The sequence below is a fragment of the Stegastes partitus genome, unplaced genomic scaffold, assembly GCF_000690725.1.
Source record: "Stegastes partitus isolate 25-593 unplaced genomic scaffold, Stegastes_partitus-1.0.2 Scaffold1458, whole genome shotgun sequence".
Classification (NCBI taxonomy): Eukaryota; Metazoa; Chordata; class Actinopteri; family Pomacentridae; genus Stegastes; species Stegastes partitus.
In genome coordinates, this window is record NW_007579189.1 from 133,800 (window position 1) to 150,775 (window position 16,976).

The 16,976-nt window shown below is 39.7% G+C and overlaps 2 protein-coding genes across 2 annotated transcripts; one reads left to right on the forward strand and one right to left on the reverse strand.

The window, feature by feature from the left end:
* The first annotated feature begins 615 nt into the window (after positions 1-615).
* Positions 616-8,454, forward strand: cd40 (CD40 molecule, TNF receptor superfamily member 5). Its single transcript, XM_008299766.1, has 9 exons — positions 616-723; positions 1,289-1,370; positions 2,257-2,379; positions 3,219-3,368; positions 3,474-3,567; positions 5,262-5,317; positions 5,653-5,739; positions 5,868-5,890; positions 7,193-8,454. Exons 1-9 carry the CDS (start codon positions 667-669, stop codon positions 7,421-7,423), a joined length of 903 nt encoding a protein of 300 aa, XP_008297988.1. The 5' UTR covers positions 616-666; the 3' UTR covers positions 7,424-8,454.
* A 1,403-nt stretch (positions 8,455-9,857) lies between these two features.
* Positions 9,858-11,201, reverse strand: irx7 (iroquois homeobox 7). Its single transcript, XM_008299769.1, has 2 exons — positions 10,980-11,201; positions 9,858-10,751 (listed from the first exon to the last, which is right to left on the reverse strand). Exons 1-2 carry the CDS (start codon positions 11,199-11,201, stop codon positions 9,993-9,995), a joined length of 981 nt encoding a protein of 326 aa, XP_008297991.1. The 3' UTR covers positions 9,858-9,992.
* Between the last annotated feature and the right edge of the window lie 5,775 nt (positions 11,202-16,976).

A 16,976-nucleotide genomic window follows, 5' to 3' on the forward strand; every position in this document is an offset into this window, starting at 1 on the left:
CTGGATTTTCATTATAATCATTGTTTTGATTGTTAATATTTGGAAATAAATTTAGAGATAATACAGTTACTGGAAGGATTTTTGGAAAACTGACATTTAAGTCATATTGCTGAGGGATGCACTTCCTTTTGTTGTAAACTGTATATAAAATTACTTTTGATAGTTTTAACATGTTTAGTGGACTATATTTCTTTTATTAGAGATAAAAGTGATGCTCAAGCAAAAAAAAAAAAAGGTATTTTAAAATTCAGTACAGAACTTTTATTTCTACGCCATTGCTATACTTATCAATCTATAAATTCAATATGTCATATACACATGTACATCCACCATGGTTGGTATGTTTTTTTCTATGAGACCTTTATTATGATATCTTTCTTTTTCAGCCTTATTGTAATTCTTGTCCTGCTGCCTTCATGTCTAATCTGATCCAGCTGCTGTAAATTTTCCCAGGGAGGGATCAATAAAAGTTATCTTGTCGTAAGTGACATTTGAGGTGAACATAGTTTTAAAGATGGGGGGATATATGCAAAGTTTAGACGCAATTCCAGGAAGACGGTCAGACGCCCCGCCTGAGAGGGGATTGCCGTGCCAGGCTCCTCCTCCTGCTGCTGTTTAAGAAGAGTAGAGAGCAGAAGAGCAAACTGTGCGAGAGAGAGCAGCAGGATGGTGCATTTCAGCAACATGTCTTTGTATCTGCCACTACTGATGTTGGCTTTTATGGTGAGTACGATGATTCATATTTCAAGTTTTCAATTCGATCCTTTATTTAAGAAAAGAAAAGAAAAAAGCATCGACCTGCGTTACCTGAGAGTAGCTCATTTTGCACGTTTTGAATCCTTGTCAGTTCATATAGGCTATAATTCAGATTGCTTGGCTTCTTTTTGTTTAACTCCGTTGTGCTTTTCAGTTGCGTATTTGGTGCCAAATTGCGCAGTGCGTAAAGGCAACACCCGACTGAAAAGTTACTTTCACTTTCGATTTGACTGTAACTGCGCGAATCCTGCAAATTATAATAGTAATGTTACTAACAGCACAGAGATTAAAAAAGGCAGAAAGAAAGGAAGGAAGAAAGACACAGCGACAGAAACCCAGCTGGCTGTGTCTGTACAGCTCACACAGTTTGGTGAATGTTTGGGACTTTCCGTCTCACGCCTCACGGTTGGTCTGAGGAAGTGAGCCAACTGTCAGCAGACAAACCAGCCATGACAGAGAAGACAGGAGGCCTAAACACCTCTTATTCATGTGTTGTTGTTTCGTTTGTTTGTTTGTTTTTTCTTTCTTGCAGGTGTTGGCCTCTGCTCAGCTCAGCTGTGACCCCCAGACTCAGTATGAACGCGGTGGTCAGTGCTGCCTCATGTGTGGTAAAGGTACGGAAACGCATTGTTCATATCTATAAACGTATTGAACTGCTGTCACACGGACACCTATTCGACATAGAATATATTAACTTAACTAAATATTACAGCTAGTATTTAAGTAATTAATTTGGCAACAAACAGCAAATTACAAGATGACAGTCTGTCTGAAAAAGGTTCGGCATTGACTTTTGCTTTCTCTAGGCTCCCCTCTTTTCCTTGTTTTATTCCCGTTTCACTTTCTCATCCTAACATTTAGACCACTTTACAGTCATGAGTCGTAGATACTGGGAAAGGTCGGCATCAGTTTCGTGTTTGTTTGCTATTAAACTACAACTAGGTAGCTAAGATTAACTAGTAACCTCATTTTATTATAGATGCTCCATAATATCAGGTGATAGAGGTTTTAAACTGCCTCAAATTGATCATTGACAGGCAGACGACACTTGTTGGGTTCAAAGTTTACAGTGTAGTTTATAAATTTTATGTTTCAAATGTAGGTTAAAGCAGTTATTTTGCCTATATTCAGTATGTACATTTGAAAAACTTCCTTACATTTCCTATCAGAATTACCTTTAAAAAGACTAGTTGGCAGAAAATCAAAATAGTGGTCAGTTGCAGTCCTATAAGCAGCAGATGTTAGTTTAGTGATTGTGTTTTTATTGTTTAAACAAACCAAATGTAATTAAGTTTTAGAGGATGCTAAGCTAGGCTAACTGTCTGTTGGATAGAGATTTATATTTAACAGATATGAGGATTTTTTGAAATGTTCGTCAGTCAGGAATATAAGCGTGTTTCCCACAAATGTCAAACTATTCTTTAAACTGGCAGGTCCATGGAGATGGATGAAATGTTGCAAACAAACAGCTTTTTGACTGGGAACCAACTTGTTTTGCAGGAACTAGTATGACGTCCCCGTTCAACTGTGCGGAACCTCACTGCACCCCATGTTCGGAGAATGAATACCAAGACGGGTACACAACGGAAGTCAAGTGTAAACGGCAGCCGTACTGTGATCCAAGTAAGGCCTTCAGACGAATGATACAAAACTGTTGCTTTATACTGATTTTAGTTTAAAGTTTCCCACATGGGTCAGTTCAGACAGAATTCATGAAATATGCCGCTGCACAGTCTAAGATTTTGTTCAGTCTTCTTAAATGGGGCCAAAAAGTTCTGTAAAAAATTTTTAACGAATTTTCAGACCCTGGGGAGACCTGGGGGATTTTATTCTGAAAAGTACCTGGGAAGCCATTTTAAGGGTGCAGTCTCTCTAGAAATACCACAGATATAAACGATTGAATTTCCCCAGCAGTGGAATGTTTTTTAATTATTGGCACTTGAAAATGAAAAGAAAGTAAGATCGACAATTGGCGGTTTGGTGCCTCAGAAGGTTCCACTACCTTTATATATTTATAGATATGGATGTATCCATATCTCATATTAAAAACAGTCCAGGGCAACATTTCATCAACTTCTGAGGCATCTAACATCAGTAGAATATGGTGATGCAGAATCATTTGTAGTACCACAAAAACTGGTACACATAGGATTCTATATTTTGTCATTTTATGTGCAAAAGTGCAAATTGCTTACATGTTGTCTTCATATTGAAATTTAACAACATATGAAGCTTATTTTGCCTTCCTGGATGTAACATACATATAATTGAAATGAACACTGCACAGAGAAACTGATGACAATTCAACACACGTGGAGCACATTATGGCAAGTTTTTAAAAATTCTGCCTAAATATTTAAGTAAGTAAGATTAAACAAACAGAACAAAACCAGAGACAGTGGAACAACGCTGCTTTCGGAAATGACAACCCGTCTGACAACTGGGGCCCATTCTTCTTTCAGACTCAAACTTTGAGGAGGTCCGAGTCCATCAGAGCAAGACGGCAAAAACCATCTGCAAGTGTAAAACGGGATTCCACTGCTCCGGTGAAACCTGTCAAGTCTGTGTGGCACATGAAGTATGCCCTCCTGGATTTGGGGCTCAACCCAAAGGTACGCCACATCTTTTGATCCAGCGTAACACTTACACTTAATAAAAAGAATGATAAACTGTGTCTTAGCTATGTGTTCAAGTTTTCAATCACATTTGGCTTTCAGGCAACCATAACCATGACACAACGTGTATCAAATGTCCAGATGGTACATTTTCTGATGAGTCCTCATGGGAAAGCGCCTGCAAGAATATGACAGAGTAAGTACAGGAACTCACAGTACATTTACATTTGAACAGAAATGGCAGCAATTCAAACACACACACACACAGAACATTCAAAAAGCTCAATACTGTGGCCTCAGTTAATTCTTTTATTTGCCATTTGTGTTTAAGAATATGGTTGGGTTCACAAGTCACTGTTAAACGAGTCATATTTCCTCTTTGGGATGTTCACCGTTAAAGAATCGATGTCACTCCCATTGACTGTCCGGTGCATATGAAGCTACAGTCAACCTATAAACAGTCACTCACTGGACCTCAATAAAGCCACAACCCGGAATTTGACCAATTCAACTTAAAGAAACAATCGCACATCTTGTTTTTTATATGTGCATTTACGTGCTCCTCAGATGGTCCCGTTTCTGAAGTTCGTCAGCCATTTTTCTGACCATTGTTGTGTTCATGTCATAGTCATAATGTGGAATTGGCAGTGACGCTACAAGGAAGATGTGTTGTAGTTTCTTGTTCAGAGATTATTTGTATAAGAAGGAAGACGAAAGGAATCTTTGTGGACAGACACTGACAATGACAACCTGATACCATATTACAAATGAAACATTAGCAGGAAAATTGTTTTTCAGTACGTAAATTTACATCATTAATCAAAAATTTCTACCATCAAACAAACTTGTGTCCTCGTCTGCCACGTTTCTGTGTAATCACTCGGCATCATGTACCAAAATTTTCTTTCTGAGCTCCAATTTTGAGGAGGCGATCACATGAATGCTCCCACTCTGGAACTCATTTTTCCGATCATTCCGTCACCACATAAATGCAGCTGAAGCGCGCTTTTGAGATGCAGTTTTTTTCTGCCTGTGGACAGAGGCAGACTGCGTGCTACCAGACTTTTGGCTAAGCCCAGGTGGGATTTTGAAAAAAAATATAGAAAACTTAAACTGCATAAAAACCGCAAAAGATGTCCAAACATGGATGTAGACGATATTCAAGGCCTTGTGATCCGTTTCAAACTTTCAATGAAGGTTCTGCTGTAAAATTTGCCAAAACTACAGGGTTTTTAAACGCTTTTTTTTTTTTTTTTTTTACAAACTTTGTAAAACCCATATAACAAATTGCTGCCAAAAGTCATGGTACCCCATTCCTGATCGAGCTGCACGTTTTGATATGTTGTTTGCATGGGTTTTGTCAAACCTGCGGGGCGAGTTAGGCGCTGAAAATCGAGTCAGAGGAATCTAAATCTAGAGTCTAAATAAAAGCTGGTGACGAATTAGAGGATAAAACATGGACAGTTGAGGTGAGAAACAAAACAAATGCCTCCATAGAAAGTATGAAGAATCACTGAATGGTTTAGTAAGTATTAAAATGGATTGAATCATGGCCTTCACGATCAACATGTTCTCCATTATAAAAACACTGAATAGGAGAATAATTTTTAGAAAAATGTTTTTGACCCTTGTAGACATGAAAAATGTACATGCCAAGAAGCTGCTGTCGTGGCTTGCAGTGGCCCAAAACCTTCTAGCTCATGTTGGTTTCCTTTAATTCATTACAGCTCTATACAAAACCAAATGATGTTCTATGTTCTTACTAATTTATCATTAATGTTGGCCAACATACTTTCGTACCTTTCAGAATGCGTAATCACCTGAAACTGAATCTTTCAGTCACATGAGAAACTGGGAATTATCCTTTTAATGCTGTGAAATTCTTTGCAGATGTAATGGATTCTACATTAAACACAAAGGAACTCCGACATCTGACCGTAAGTGCGGTAAGTTCAGCGTAGGTAGAAGTTTCACATGTTTATCTCTCCTGCCGTCTGCAGCTCTGTGGTTAAACATGCCAGGTTGTTCAAAACGAAACTACCCAGGCGAGGAGACCGTAGGACTCAGAAATCTGTGTTGGTCTGTGGTTGTGAATGTGGGATTAACAGCTTTCACTTACACACTGTTTACGTCTGTGTGTAGACTCAACAGAGTAAAATATACACATGTGAGGCAGTTATGAGAGTTTTTTACTGATGTGCAGGACCTGTCTTCAATGCTACTTGAAGGATCAACATGTGCTTTATTGCTTTTTTTTTTTCCTCTTTTCCTTGTTTCGCAGAGCCATCAAGGATGCATCTAATAGCAATCTGTGTTTCGTTGGCCTTGTTGTTGGTTGGAGCTGTAATCGTCTTATGGTTGACCAGAGGTACGCTGTGCTCTAAAATGCTCTAAGCAAGTTCCCTAAACACGTTAAATGAGTTTCAGTGATTCAGTAACTCATGTACTTCAGTACTCATGTTCTGTCTTTTCTTCCTTTTGTGTTCGGTAAACCAGGACACTTCAAGGCAAAGGCAAAGGTAAATGTGATTTTTTTGTTTTGCTCTGTCGACTAGAACATTAGTCTCTGACACACTGCATTGTGTAATACATAATACATATTTAAGTGGCCTAATAGTGCACATGTTATCGCACTCAGTGATTCAGTCACACAAAAATATATAATAAATAATTGGGTTATTGCAGTTTGCAATCCATTGCTGCCAGTAACTGAGTGGATAATGTGTTCCAAAAATACTTTCACACTCAAGTGTTTTTTAAAGAAATATACTTTAAGGAATAGTTTTATGTCTGCACAGACATGACAGCCTGCGAATGACTAACTTAGCTTAGCATAAGGACTTGAGACAGGGTTTAGACAGCTATGGCTCTGTTAAAAAGCAGTGGAAAATAAGGACATTTACTCAAGCAGAGTTTTGATGTACTTTTTAAAAAAAATACATGCTACTTCACTCTGCTACAATTCACTGTGAAAGTATTGCACTTTCTACTCACTACATTTAACTGACAGCATTATTTATGATAAAGATTTTACACAATGGATAATACAACAAGCTTTTAAAATACAACAGAGGTAGATATTAAACAAGCCATTTCCAACCTCTCTGGCTTGCTACTAAAAGCAGTGTGTAGTCTGGCTCACATTTTAGATTTCTATGAGTTATCAGCTCCACCAAATACTGGTTTTTCCCTCTAGACTTTTCACATGGTCTCATTTCAGTTAATGCTAAAACGATCCTACATCTCACCTATAAAATCAGAACTTAGAGATAAAAAGATTTATGCATTCTTCTTTCCGCTCCCGTTAGTTATGTTTGGAGCCCTCACATTTATTTATCTGCTGTCTCTGTGTATAAAACTGGATATAAAGTTCAGTCCTGCAGCAGCTACAACAGTAACCTGCTTCTGACACACTGATGCTTTGCTATAATTAACCTAAAGATGTCTGACAGAAGATATATCAATCAGAGGGGTCAAACCAGAACTATACTTTACCTACATTTTGCTGCTGACACTTTACATTGTTGTATTGTTACTTTTTTACTTAAAAGACCCCAGTACTTTATCCATGCTATTTATATATAAGTCTGTCTATGTCTTTCGTAGACAAAGCTACTCAACACCTTCAGTGTGGCTTCATATTTAAAGTACAGTCTTGAGAGTGGTATTTAATCTTCTCATCGAACTTAGCAAGAAGTCAAATAAAATACATTTTCCTCAAAATGTCAAACTGTTCCTTTGAATGACCTTTGCGTAGTTGTTTGCTGTTTAAAGATTGTTCGTAAATTTTCTTGATTTTTCTACTTGTCTTATTCTCACAGCCCTGCATTGAATACTGTCAGAAAGAAGAACATAAGCCACTTCGAGAAAAAGATGCAGAAGTTGTGATAAGGATCCCGGTGGAAGACGAGGTTGAGCCAAGTCTCCAGGAAATATCCTCAGAGGGTCTTCTAACTGACATGGGAAACCCTGTGAGGGAGGAGAATGGAAAAGCAGAAATCCTCCCTCGACAGGAATCACAAATAGACACATGCGGAAGTTCGGAATTGTAATGTAGTAAATGTTTCTGAATGTAACCCAAGGGGTGTACTACAAAGTAACATTAGCAGGTTAGCAGGTATGTCGAGCCTGAAGTCAGAGTCATGAAGCTAGCTCTCTTACTGGATCACCACTGTAACTGACACAGAGCAGGTTCAGAGTTTGGGATTTAAATGTTGCTGCTTTTTCTGATGATGTTTTCTGATACAGATTCTCTGCTGAGGGAAGATTTTATACCTGCAAACCTGTTGAGCTGTATGTTCGTAATCCCACGAAACAAAGCTGTGCAGTTACCGAACACAAGCGGTTTGTGTTGCATTGCCAGGGGAACCTACATGTGTTCAAGTAGTGATAAATACATAGATATGTTAAAATGTTTGTGCCTGCTTTGCTACCAGGTCAATTCTAAACAGCGGATACTGCAGCTAGTAAAGAACAGATTTTGTTTATTGCTGTTTATTGCAGAGAATATTTAATCAGTAACATTATTTCTGTATATCATTTATTATGGAACAGTGTCAGACCTCAATGCTCTTCTTCAATATCATGTTTAAATGAAGGAAGTTTCAGACATCAAATATACAGCTGTCATGTAAGAAATAAGTAGCTTGCGCTGAGTGGTAAAGGAAATATATTAATTTACACATTCCTCTCTTGCAATCATTTGCAGCAACAAATGTTTATATTCCCTATAGCCCTCTATAAACCTGTTGCTTTTTGCTGAAGTAGGTCTTCTTCATCAGTCTCAACACACTTTTCTTTTGACAGGGGTTTTCAGGTTGTCTTGTGTTTCCTTTGGACAGCAAAACTAATGATGTATATATGTATTAGAACATTAAAATGCACAAATGACTAATGTTGAGGTAGTGTAACAATATAAGAAGATAGTGTAAATAATTAATTTTGTATTTTAATGTATGCTGGTGTTGATGATGTGTTTTGAGCCATACACATAGTTTCTGTAAATATAAACACCTGATACAATCGTGTCATTTTGCATGAAAACAGGCTACTTTGATTAAAATGTATGCCATTTAAATCTGAAGAGATGGTTGTGTTTGTTTTTCCAGCTGTTTTTGCACCGCGGCCTCCAGCCCAAACAAATTAAAATCATTACCCATAATGCTCCTGGGGGCTGCAACAGGAAGCGTAATGTTTAGTGAGCTGTCCAATGGGCTACACTTTTAGCTACGCTTTGTAAGCAGCTTTAACGTTAGCCGAAGTAGCTATCAGTGGTAACTCCTTTTATTGTACCCTTAGGTGTGCAGAGAACTATTGGCGACTTAGTAAAAACTGAAGAAACCCTTAAAACGCGATGATCCTCAAGCGAGTTTTGAATAAAGCGTCTTTTCCCTCCCTCCGGTTCCTGTGGACGCGTGTTCATGATGAACACTGGAGTTCATGTCCTCCTCTGAAAGTGTAAGCGGTATTGAATCTTAAATTCTGTGTATTGTGTCTGTGTGTTCTGATATTATTATTTATAGAGCTAATTTAAAAAGCCTTGATTGCCTCCATTAGCTGTGTCTGCGCATGCACCTGTAGCTGTCAGCTGAGGTTGGAAAGCTGTGCTGTAATGACTCCTTGTGTCCTCGGGGTGGCGCTGTAGACCGTTGAAACCCCTGATCAGTGCAGTGCTTCTACAGTGGATGATATCTAGTATAATAAGAAACAGAATTGACTGTTTTAAAAATCCCAAACAAAAGCAAACACCTTTAAAAAAAAAAGTAATTCCAAACAAGTTTCATGGCATGATTTTAGAGTATATTCATGTGCTTGCTGTGAGAAAAAGGAGGCTCAGATGGGAGCTAATCTGCCCTCTGTGTGCTCCTGTTTGTAGGGATTTGCATGGAGAAGTGATGCCAGAAGACAACTGCATTTCATCCCAGGAGCTTTCTCATTATCCACGGATTAATGGAGGTGGGCCCTTTGAATTTACATGGAAAGCGGTGTGACTGATAGCGAAGAATCCTTCCACAAGCCCCCAAACAACAGTAACACCTTCACAGACCTGTGGCCTGCTGCTGTCTAATCTTAGAAATTCATGCTTATGGAGAAAACAGTTCAAAGAGACTAACTTTTTGATCCAGTCTAAGGTTTGATGGCAAGGATTGTCCCTGTTTAGGAAAGCCTCTTGGGTTTGATATGTAAAATAGCCCCATTTCTCTTGTTGTACTCCATTTGCAAGAATAATCCAGCCTTTTGTCTTAAATGTGGATAATATTAAAGAAAATAGTTAACTTCTGTGCCTCTGTTATCAAAACTGTCCTCACTGTAAGGTTTCACCATGTAAACAAAATAATTCGTTCTTTCATCCAGAGCATTAAAACACGTGAGAGGTTCTAGAATTTCTAGAAGCCGTAGTTTATTTAAGCAAAAATATTTCTTCATGATTAGACAAAGGAAACATAATTTACAGCTTGTGGGTGGAAAAATACATCTACAATTATTTACAATAACACAACATGTTTAGTCTTTGGTCTCACAACAGATCATCATTTCATTGCAAACTTCAGGAGCTCCCTGAGGTTTGAAAGTTTAAAGTGCAAAAAGATGTGGTGGAGGAAAAAAGTCTTTCCGTTGTGTCTAAATAGCAGCTTCGACAATTTCATGCGTAGTGTAACATGAAGGAACAAACAGCCCGTTTCTGGAAGCCCAGTCTGCCCACAGTCTGCCTGCAGGGGGGTAAATACTGTCCACGGGTTTCTTCACAGTGTCTGAGGTGGCGGTCTCTGCCAAAGACCAGATTTTGGGTTTTTGACTCGCGATGTTTTCTTTACTTTCCAAAGCTGATGGGGTGTGTTCAGAGTCACTTTTTTCAACTTTCTTGACAAGTTCAAGCTCTTTGTCTTCGCTGTTCGGCTGCTGCTGTCTCTCCAAACGCGCGTCCACAGGTGCCGAGCTGTCCAACGCGTTCTGCTCACCGCCGTCTGCGCCTTCAGTTTGAGGCTCATCTAAATGGCATTTCTGCAGAGGACTCTCCTCCGCGTCGCTCTCTCCATCCTGCTCCTCATCCTCCTCGTCTGATTTCCCCTTCGACGCCCAGCTGACCCTGTTCTCCTTCTTCAAGCGACGCCTCGCGTTCGCGAACCAGGTGGAGACCTGAGTCAGGCTCATTTTAGTGATGATGGCGAGCATGATTTTCTCGCCCTTGGTTGGATACGGATTCTTCAGGTGCTCGTTCAGCCAGGCCTTCAACGCTCCGGTGCTCTCTCGGGTGGCCACTTTGGCGACCCTGCCGGGATCCTCGGCTGCTCCTGGGCGGTACGGAGGGTAGAAAGGCGCAGCGCGGGCCAGGAGAGCGTGGTGGAAGGGAGAAGCAGCCTTCAAATCAAAACCGTTGTTCTGAAAAATAACAAGAAGGAAGGTGAGAACGAGCGAAGGAGCCTGTGCGTAATTACGCATGAAGTTGGAGAGACTTTGCGTAAAATTCAGTGAGTTTGTTGATTTGAGACAAACTTCACTGTAACTCAGTAAAATCTCTAAAATGACGTTCACCTTGTCAAGAACTATGGTTGTACTGTTTGAAGAGTTCATGTGGTGAATAAATTATTTCAGAATAACTCCACTCACCATGTGTGCGATGTGCCTGTGGTGAGGATACGGGATGAAGTTGTATCCTTGCAGTCCTGAGTATGTTATTGGAACCCCAGCTGCCATCGCTGCCAGATGCTGCGCCTGCTGCTGCTGCTGTACGCCCGGTGGGCATCCGAGCACCGGGATCTGATATCCAGCCGGCATGCTGATGTTCCTCTCCAAGAAGAAGTTACCAAATCCAGTTTGCGATGCGGGCATCTTTCCTGCGTCCCAGCTATTATCGAGCTCTGAGCGGCAATCCAGCCTTCTGGATGTATTTATACACACCCTGCTGCCAGCGTGCGTGTGCGGGGGGGTGGAGGGGTGAGGAGGAGGGGGTGAGAAGGAGGAGGAGGAGGTTCCCCTGGTGTTGACTGACAGCTACGTTCAAAAGACCCACAGCTTTCACTGGCAACAAATCCCATCAAAGAAGCCCTCCGCTGTTCCTCGGTGTTTGCGTGGAGAGACTGAATATGCAGCTACTTATCGCAGCACAGTGGTTTTCAAGAGAAGTTTCGATTCAAATCCCTTTCTTTTTTATTCAAGACTCGTAGAATTAACAGTCAACAGATTTTTTATTTTTTATTTTTTTTTCGGGAAAACATCAAATTTACAATTCTGCTTGTTCATTTCGATAATAAATAGCATCCCATGATATTATCATCATTATTATTTTAATTTCGCAGCTCATAGACTGCAGGCCTAAACTTTTTAAAAGTTTAAAATGATTCCAGAAGCAGTTTAGGGGGATATACTACTTTCCATTTGTGTGTTATTTAGCGTTTGCAAGGGCGCTCATCACCGTTTGATGTATTTTTTTTTTACGACAAATTTAACACTTCTCATGTCTCGCACAAATCGGCTGAGAGTTTAGAAGAACGACCTGAATTCCGTTAACAGCGTCCTGCTAAACTCTGTTGTCGCTTCTGGCGCTTCGTCACCTTCATATCTTTCATTTTGTGAATTAAGTTAACTATCGTAGTGGCAATAAATTATGCTAATAAACAAAAAGAAAACTTTTACGCACGCGTAAAAGTGTCACGAAGAGAGACTTGTTCGGAACAGACTTCTTGCGGGTCTTTCATTAAATAATTGAGAAAGTGAATATAACAACACAGTTGTCATTCAGCCTCGCAGCCATAGCTTTTAATTTGTTAATTTACCGACTGAACCATAACAAACTGTTCTTCTGTATGTCGGATGGCTTTGTTTTGAGTGCTGCGTACCGTTTCAATGGCCCTAATTAAACGAGGTTAAGTGAAACAGGTGTTGACTAATGTATATGATAATTGTGAGATAACAGATGCTAGTGTGTGTGTGTGTGTGTCAAGGGGGGTTGTTGGCGATAAGAGGAGAAGATTACACTTCTTATTCCACTGTCCCCCCTCATGCCCTTCAAAAGAGCCACAGTCAAGCTCAAAGGAGCGCAGCTCTGTTATCTCGCATAATTCTGACTATGTTACTAATAGTATTAGAGGTGTGGTGATAGTAGTGATAGGAACAGTGCCAAAACCGTATGTTTTCCTTCTCATTTTTAAATCGGTGGTCCTGACTTAAGTTTCAGTTTCAGCTATTTTCCTCTCCATTGCATGTCTTTTTGAGTTTATTATTTTAATTAATTTCCTTTTGAGGAAGCTCAATTGAAATCTACATATTGTAATGATGACATTACAGTGGCATGAAACACGGTCAAATGGTGACTGGTCTTACAGCTTTTTCCTCATTTAAAAACAAATCTGCACATGAAGTGACATTTCATTTGTTGAACTCAATAATGTAAATTTCTAATTAATTTTTAACATGTTAACCTAATTTGCACACACAGAGTCTGTGTGTTATTCGCAAATTGTGTCCAAAGATTATTTGAAACCATTGAGAATAAATTGAGTTTGCAGCTTTAGTAGGAGCAGTTGAACCATATAATGTCATCCATTGATTGATTCACATGCAGCAGATTGATGCTGCCTTAAAACTGACACTCAGCTGCTACTTCATTAGGTACATCCAGATAAATACAGTCCTGCCATAAATTGAAGATAATGATGGGAGGCTTCTTGTGTTTTAAAGAGGCGCTGACTCAACTTTATGGTCATAAGAGCTGCAGTGTGAACCAGGCAAACACAAGTTGCATTAATAGTGTGTGGAAGTTGCAGATCTGTGTATCTCCAGGTAATAGAAAAGGAATCTTTGAGGAGAAATCCTTGACTTTACTTTGAATGTTTGCATGTTTTTAAAGTTAAATGTTGGCTTCGCTTTCGTAGTTTCAGCTTCTGTTACTTTACACTTTGAGAACCTTTCACAGGTAAATATTTTTACTCCACCACTACTATAAAGATGATGTCTGACATATAGATGATTATTGTATAAAATCCTGGGGAGTAAAATGCCCGTCAGGATACAAAATAGGTAAAATAAGCCCCTTCAACATGCTCCATCATTTAAACTCTTAACTTTAGTACAATTCAGAATGCAGGACTTTTCCTTGTATTGGAGTATTTTTATTTATTTCAAATTTGTAAAAATAGTGAACTGATTGTACTGAAACTGAGATGACGTTTGCAGTTTAAAACAATTTCACAGAAGATCTCTGCTAATCTCAATGACTTTATGACTGAAAGTCTCAAATACATCTAACAACATTTCTATTGAACACTGTTGTTTAAGTTAAATACAATGTCAGAAATCTTGTGATTCAGAAAGGAATGATGCCGACTATATTAAAGCTATCAGACCAAAAAAATGTGCTTCAGACAGAAACTACTGTCATTTTCAAGCAAAAATAATGAAGAAAGTCAGACACATTATCAAGTTCCAGCCTCTCAATGCAGGATTTTGTCATAAAACATGATAAGCTTTAGGTTTTAAACTTCTGGCCAGAAAAAAAAATAAACTTTTAAAAGTCATTTTAGCATCTGGAACGTTGTGATGCATTTTTTATTTATTTTTTTTACATTTTCCTAACCAAAGAAATGACTAATAATGAAAAAGTGATTACTAGATAATTGTCAGTTAAAATAATCATTAGTTGATAACATCTCTTATTTTTTCTCTACTACTTTAACCCTTCGGTGTTGTATTATCTAAGAGGTATTTCTAATGTTTTTGTTGTGTAATTTAAGTTTGATTAAACTGTGGTCCAGATGTCACGACAGGGAGATGCTTGGGGAAGCGACAGAAGAAGAAAAAAAGTGGTAAAGGTGGAGGGAAAGGAGGAATTTATTTGGGTGGGGTCCTCATAGCCTAAAGCAAATTTGTACAAGGCCAACAATGGGCCGACTAAGGAGCAAAGAGAAGAAGGCTTATGGCATCAGTAGTCTACATCTCACAACACAAACAGCTCAGGGCAGCAGCCTTTGTCCCTCTTGTACTTCTTTTCATTCTCTTCCTATTTTGGCAGCTCGGCCACAATGCAGGTGTTGGTCCTGCTCTGACAGGTTTTGGTTGCGCCGTTTGCTGTTAGGATGTCAGTCGTTTACAGGAGAGAAAAGTGACCAAATGGAAGATGATTGTTCTCAGTGCCCAAAGAGATATTACAAGATAGCAGAGAAAGTATCTTTATCTCTGATAACACCTCAGCCTCTGCTCTGTATTGAAACCATCCTCTGTGTGCTCCTTTATCTACAAATCCACATATTCCACGGTATAACTCAATAAAAGGAGTGTTAAATGCGGTGCAGCCCTGGTTTTGGTTAAAATGTGGAGTGACAGTGCCAGTGGTCTAATGAGCAGCTCAGGACAATAGGTGTAGGTGTGACCTCAATTACAGACCGTCCCCTACCTGCAAGCCGACAAAGGGACTAAACATGCAATTAGAATAGCTCATAGGTAGGTGTGAAGGCGACAACAAAAGCCTAAAGAGAATCCACAGAGTCTTTAACACCTTGTGCTTGTTAGTTTATTTTTCCTGAGCTCGATACTGAAAAGGGAAAAAGCGACTGAGCCAGAAGAGAGGAAGGACTTTTATTTATTTTAATAGTGGAAGGTTAAGAAAGTATGCAAATAATAATTAAATTACATTTTAAAAAGCCAAATTCAAACATGGATAGTGTTCAATTTGAATGTTTTTACAGATTTTTACAGGAAAAATTACTGTCAAAAACAAATTCAAAGGTGAAGAATTTCTTCAGTGAAAAGAACCGAGAGTCAATTGACAACAATTATATATTGGTCTCCAACCAGAACTCCAGTGTTCCTCCCTAATGGGATTTTCCTGGGGCACCAACACAAATGGAGAGATGTAAGCAAAGTGTGAATGTTATCAAGCTCTCCCACCTCTTTACTATCTCACCCCCTCTTCCCAGACCCCCTTCCACTCTTTGTCCTTTGTCATTACTCTTATCAGGGCCACTCTATCATTCTTTCAAAATAGTAGTGGCGCTGAAACCGCTTGCAAATGTAAGTATGTCTTTGTTTGGGGCTGGGCAGTGGTCCACCTCCCAGCTCCCTCCTGGGTGCAGCCTGATTGACGGCCCTCCGCTGGGTGAGTGACAGGCGGCGTTGGTTCGACCGTGATGGCCGGTGTGACAGCTGCTGCTGCTGCTGCTGCTGCTGGTGTCACCCTGTGTCGGGCCCCGGTGGGTGGGTGACGGGCCCCCCAGGATCCCCCAGCTAGAGGCCTGGCCCAGTTTGCTAGGGGCCCGTTTGGAGCAGCTCCCCGGTGGGCTCGTCCTTGCACATCAGCTTGTTAGTGCTGCAGCCAGTTTCAGCTGCAGGTTTGTACAACAGATAAATAGAGGCAGAGATGCTGGTTTTTTTTTTTTGTTTTTTTTTTACTGCTCAGGTCAGAATGAAGAGAGTTACAGGGGTTTTCATCAGAACAAATTTGAATAATAATGATATATCTTTACACACATTGTTTTCATCTCTGCACTCTGGAGCATTGAAAAAACAGGGGCTCCATATTGTCTTGCTGAGGATGTTGTTATTTTAAGTGCAACAGCAGCTTTAATAAATCTTGAAAAAAATCATTTAAGTAAAAAGAATTGAGTATTTATCCTCTTAGCACCAATACTGAGCATTTTTCTAACCACATTTGTTAAGTGGTTTCTGATGCACTGTGATGTCAGCGTGTTTATTAATGTGCAGCTGTAGTTTGTTATACTACATTATAGATGTTGACATATACATTAACAAGCCCTCATGTCTGCTTCCAACTACACTCTAGTGGGTTTTCAACCGTTTATTAAAAGTTTATGTGCTAGTTTGGAATGCGAAATAGACTTAAAGTGAGGTTCTGCCTTTTTATTTGTTTGAAATTGTTACCTTACTTCACCTGAGCTGCAGGTTTAAAACAAGAGGGAAAGATGCCATTTTTGCTAACAAGGATGCTGCCTTATAGGTTAGATTATGTATATAATATGGTGCAACAGTGGCAAATGTAGATTAATGGCAGGAAGATTTTATTTCTTTCTTCGTAAAATGTATTGTTTCCTCTTAATTTACAGTTCAGAAAAAGTTTTTAAGACAAGTGCTGCAATAACTCTATGCAGAGAGTGGAACAAGCTGAAGTTCATGCACCTATTAATTTCTCCGTGTAGCCTCACAGAGAGCAGCTAATGAGGTTATTGGGCATCTGTGACGTGACATCTACATTTTGGCCTATTTGTGAAACAATGGTAACAAGGAAGCCAGGGACATTGGGCTCTGTGTTTTCCAACTCAAAATAACAAAGCCGAGCAGCCGCTGGTGGGAGGCTGTGCTCTCATGGAAATGAGCAACCGAACCAACAATGTAGCGCCTAATCTCTTCAGAGAGAGGAATCAGTTACACAGCAGTATGCACCCCTCAATGCTTTTCATTAGAGTCAGCGTGCTATTGAAACAGTCTCTCCACCCCCCTGACTCACGCACAAACACACACATACATGCGCACACACACACACACACACACAAGCCTCATGTGTAGCCACAGGCCTTACTCATACATGCGCTAGATACAAGGTAGCCCCCCCAAACAACAGAAGGGTTGAAATAAGTGGGGCAGAGGGTGGTATGG

Excerpts from the sequence above, each read along its gene's own strand:
- cd40 (XM_008299766.1), top strand. The coding sequence starts at position 667 with ATGGTGCATTTCAGCAACATGTCTTTGTATCTGCCACTACTGATGTTG. Across the intron at positions 1,371-2,256 it reads CTGCCTCATGTGTGGTAAAG|GAACTAGTATGACGTCCCCG; the intron begins GTACGGAAACGC and ends CTTGTTTTGCAG. Across the intron at positions 3,369-3,473 it reads ATTTGGGGCTCAACCCAAAG|GCAACCATAACCATGACACA; the intron begins GTACGCCACATC and ends TTTGGCTTTCAG.
- irx7 (XM_008299769.1), bottom strand. The coding sequence starts at position 11,201 with ATGCCCGCATCGCAAACTGGATTTGGTAACTTCTTCTTGGAGAGGAAC. Across the intron at positions 10,752-10,979 it reads ACAGGCACATCGCACACATG|AACAACGGTTTTGATTTGAA; the intron begins GTGAGTGGAGTT and ends GTTATTTTTCAG.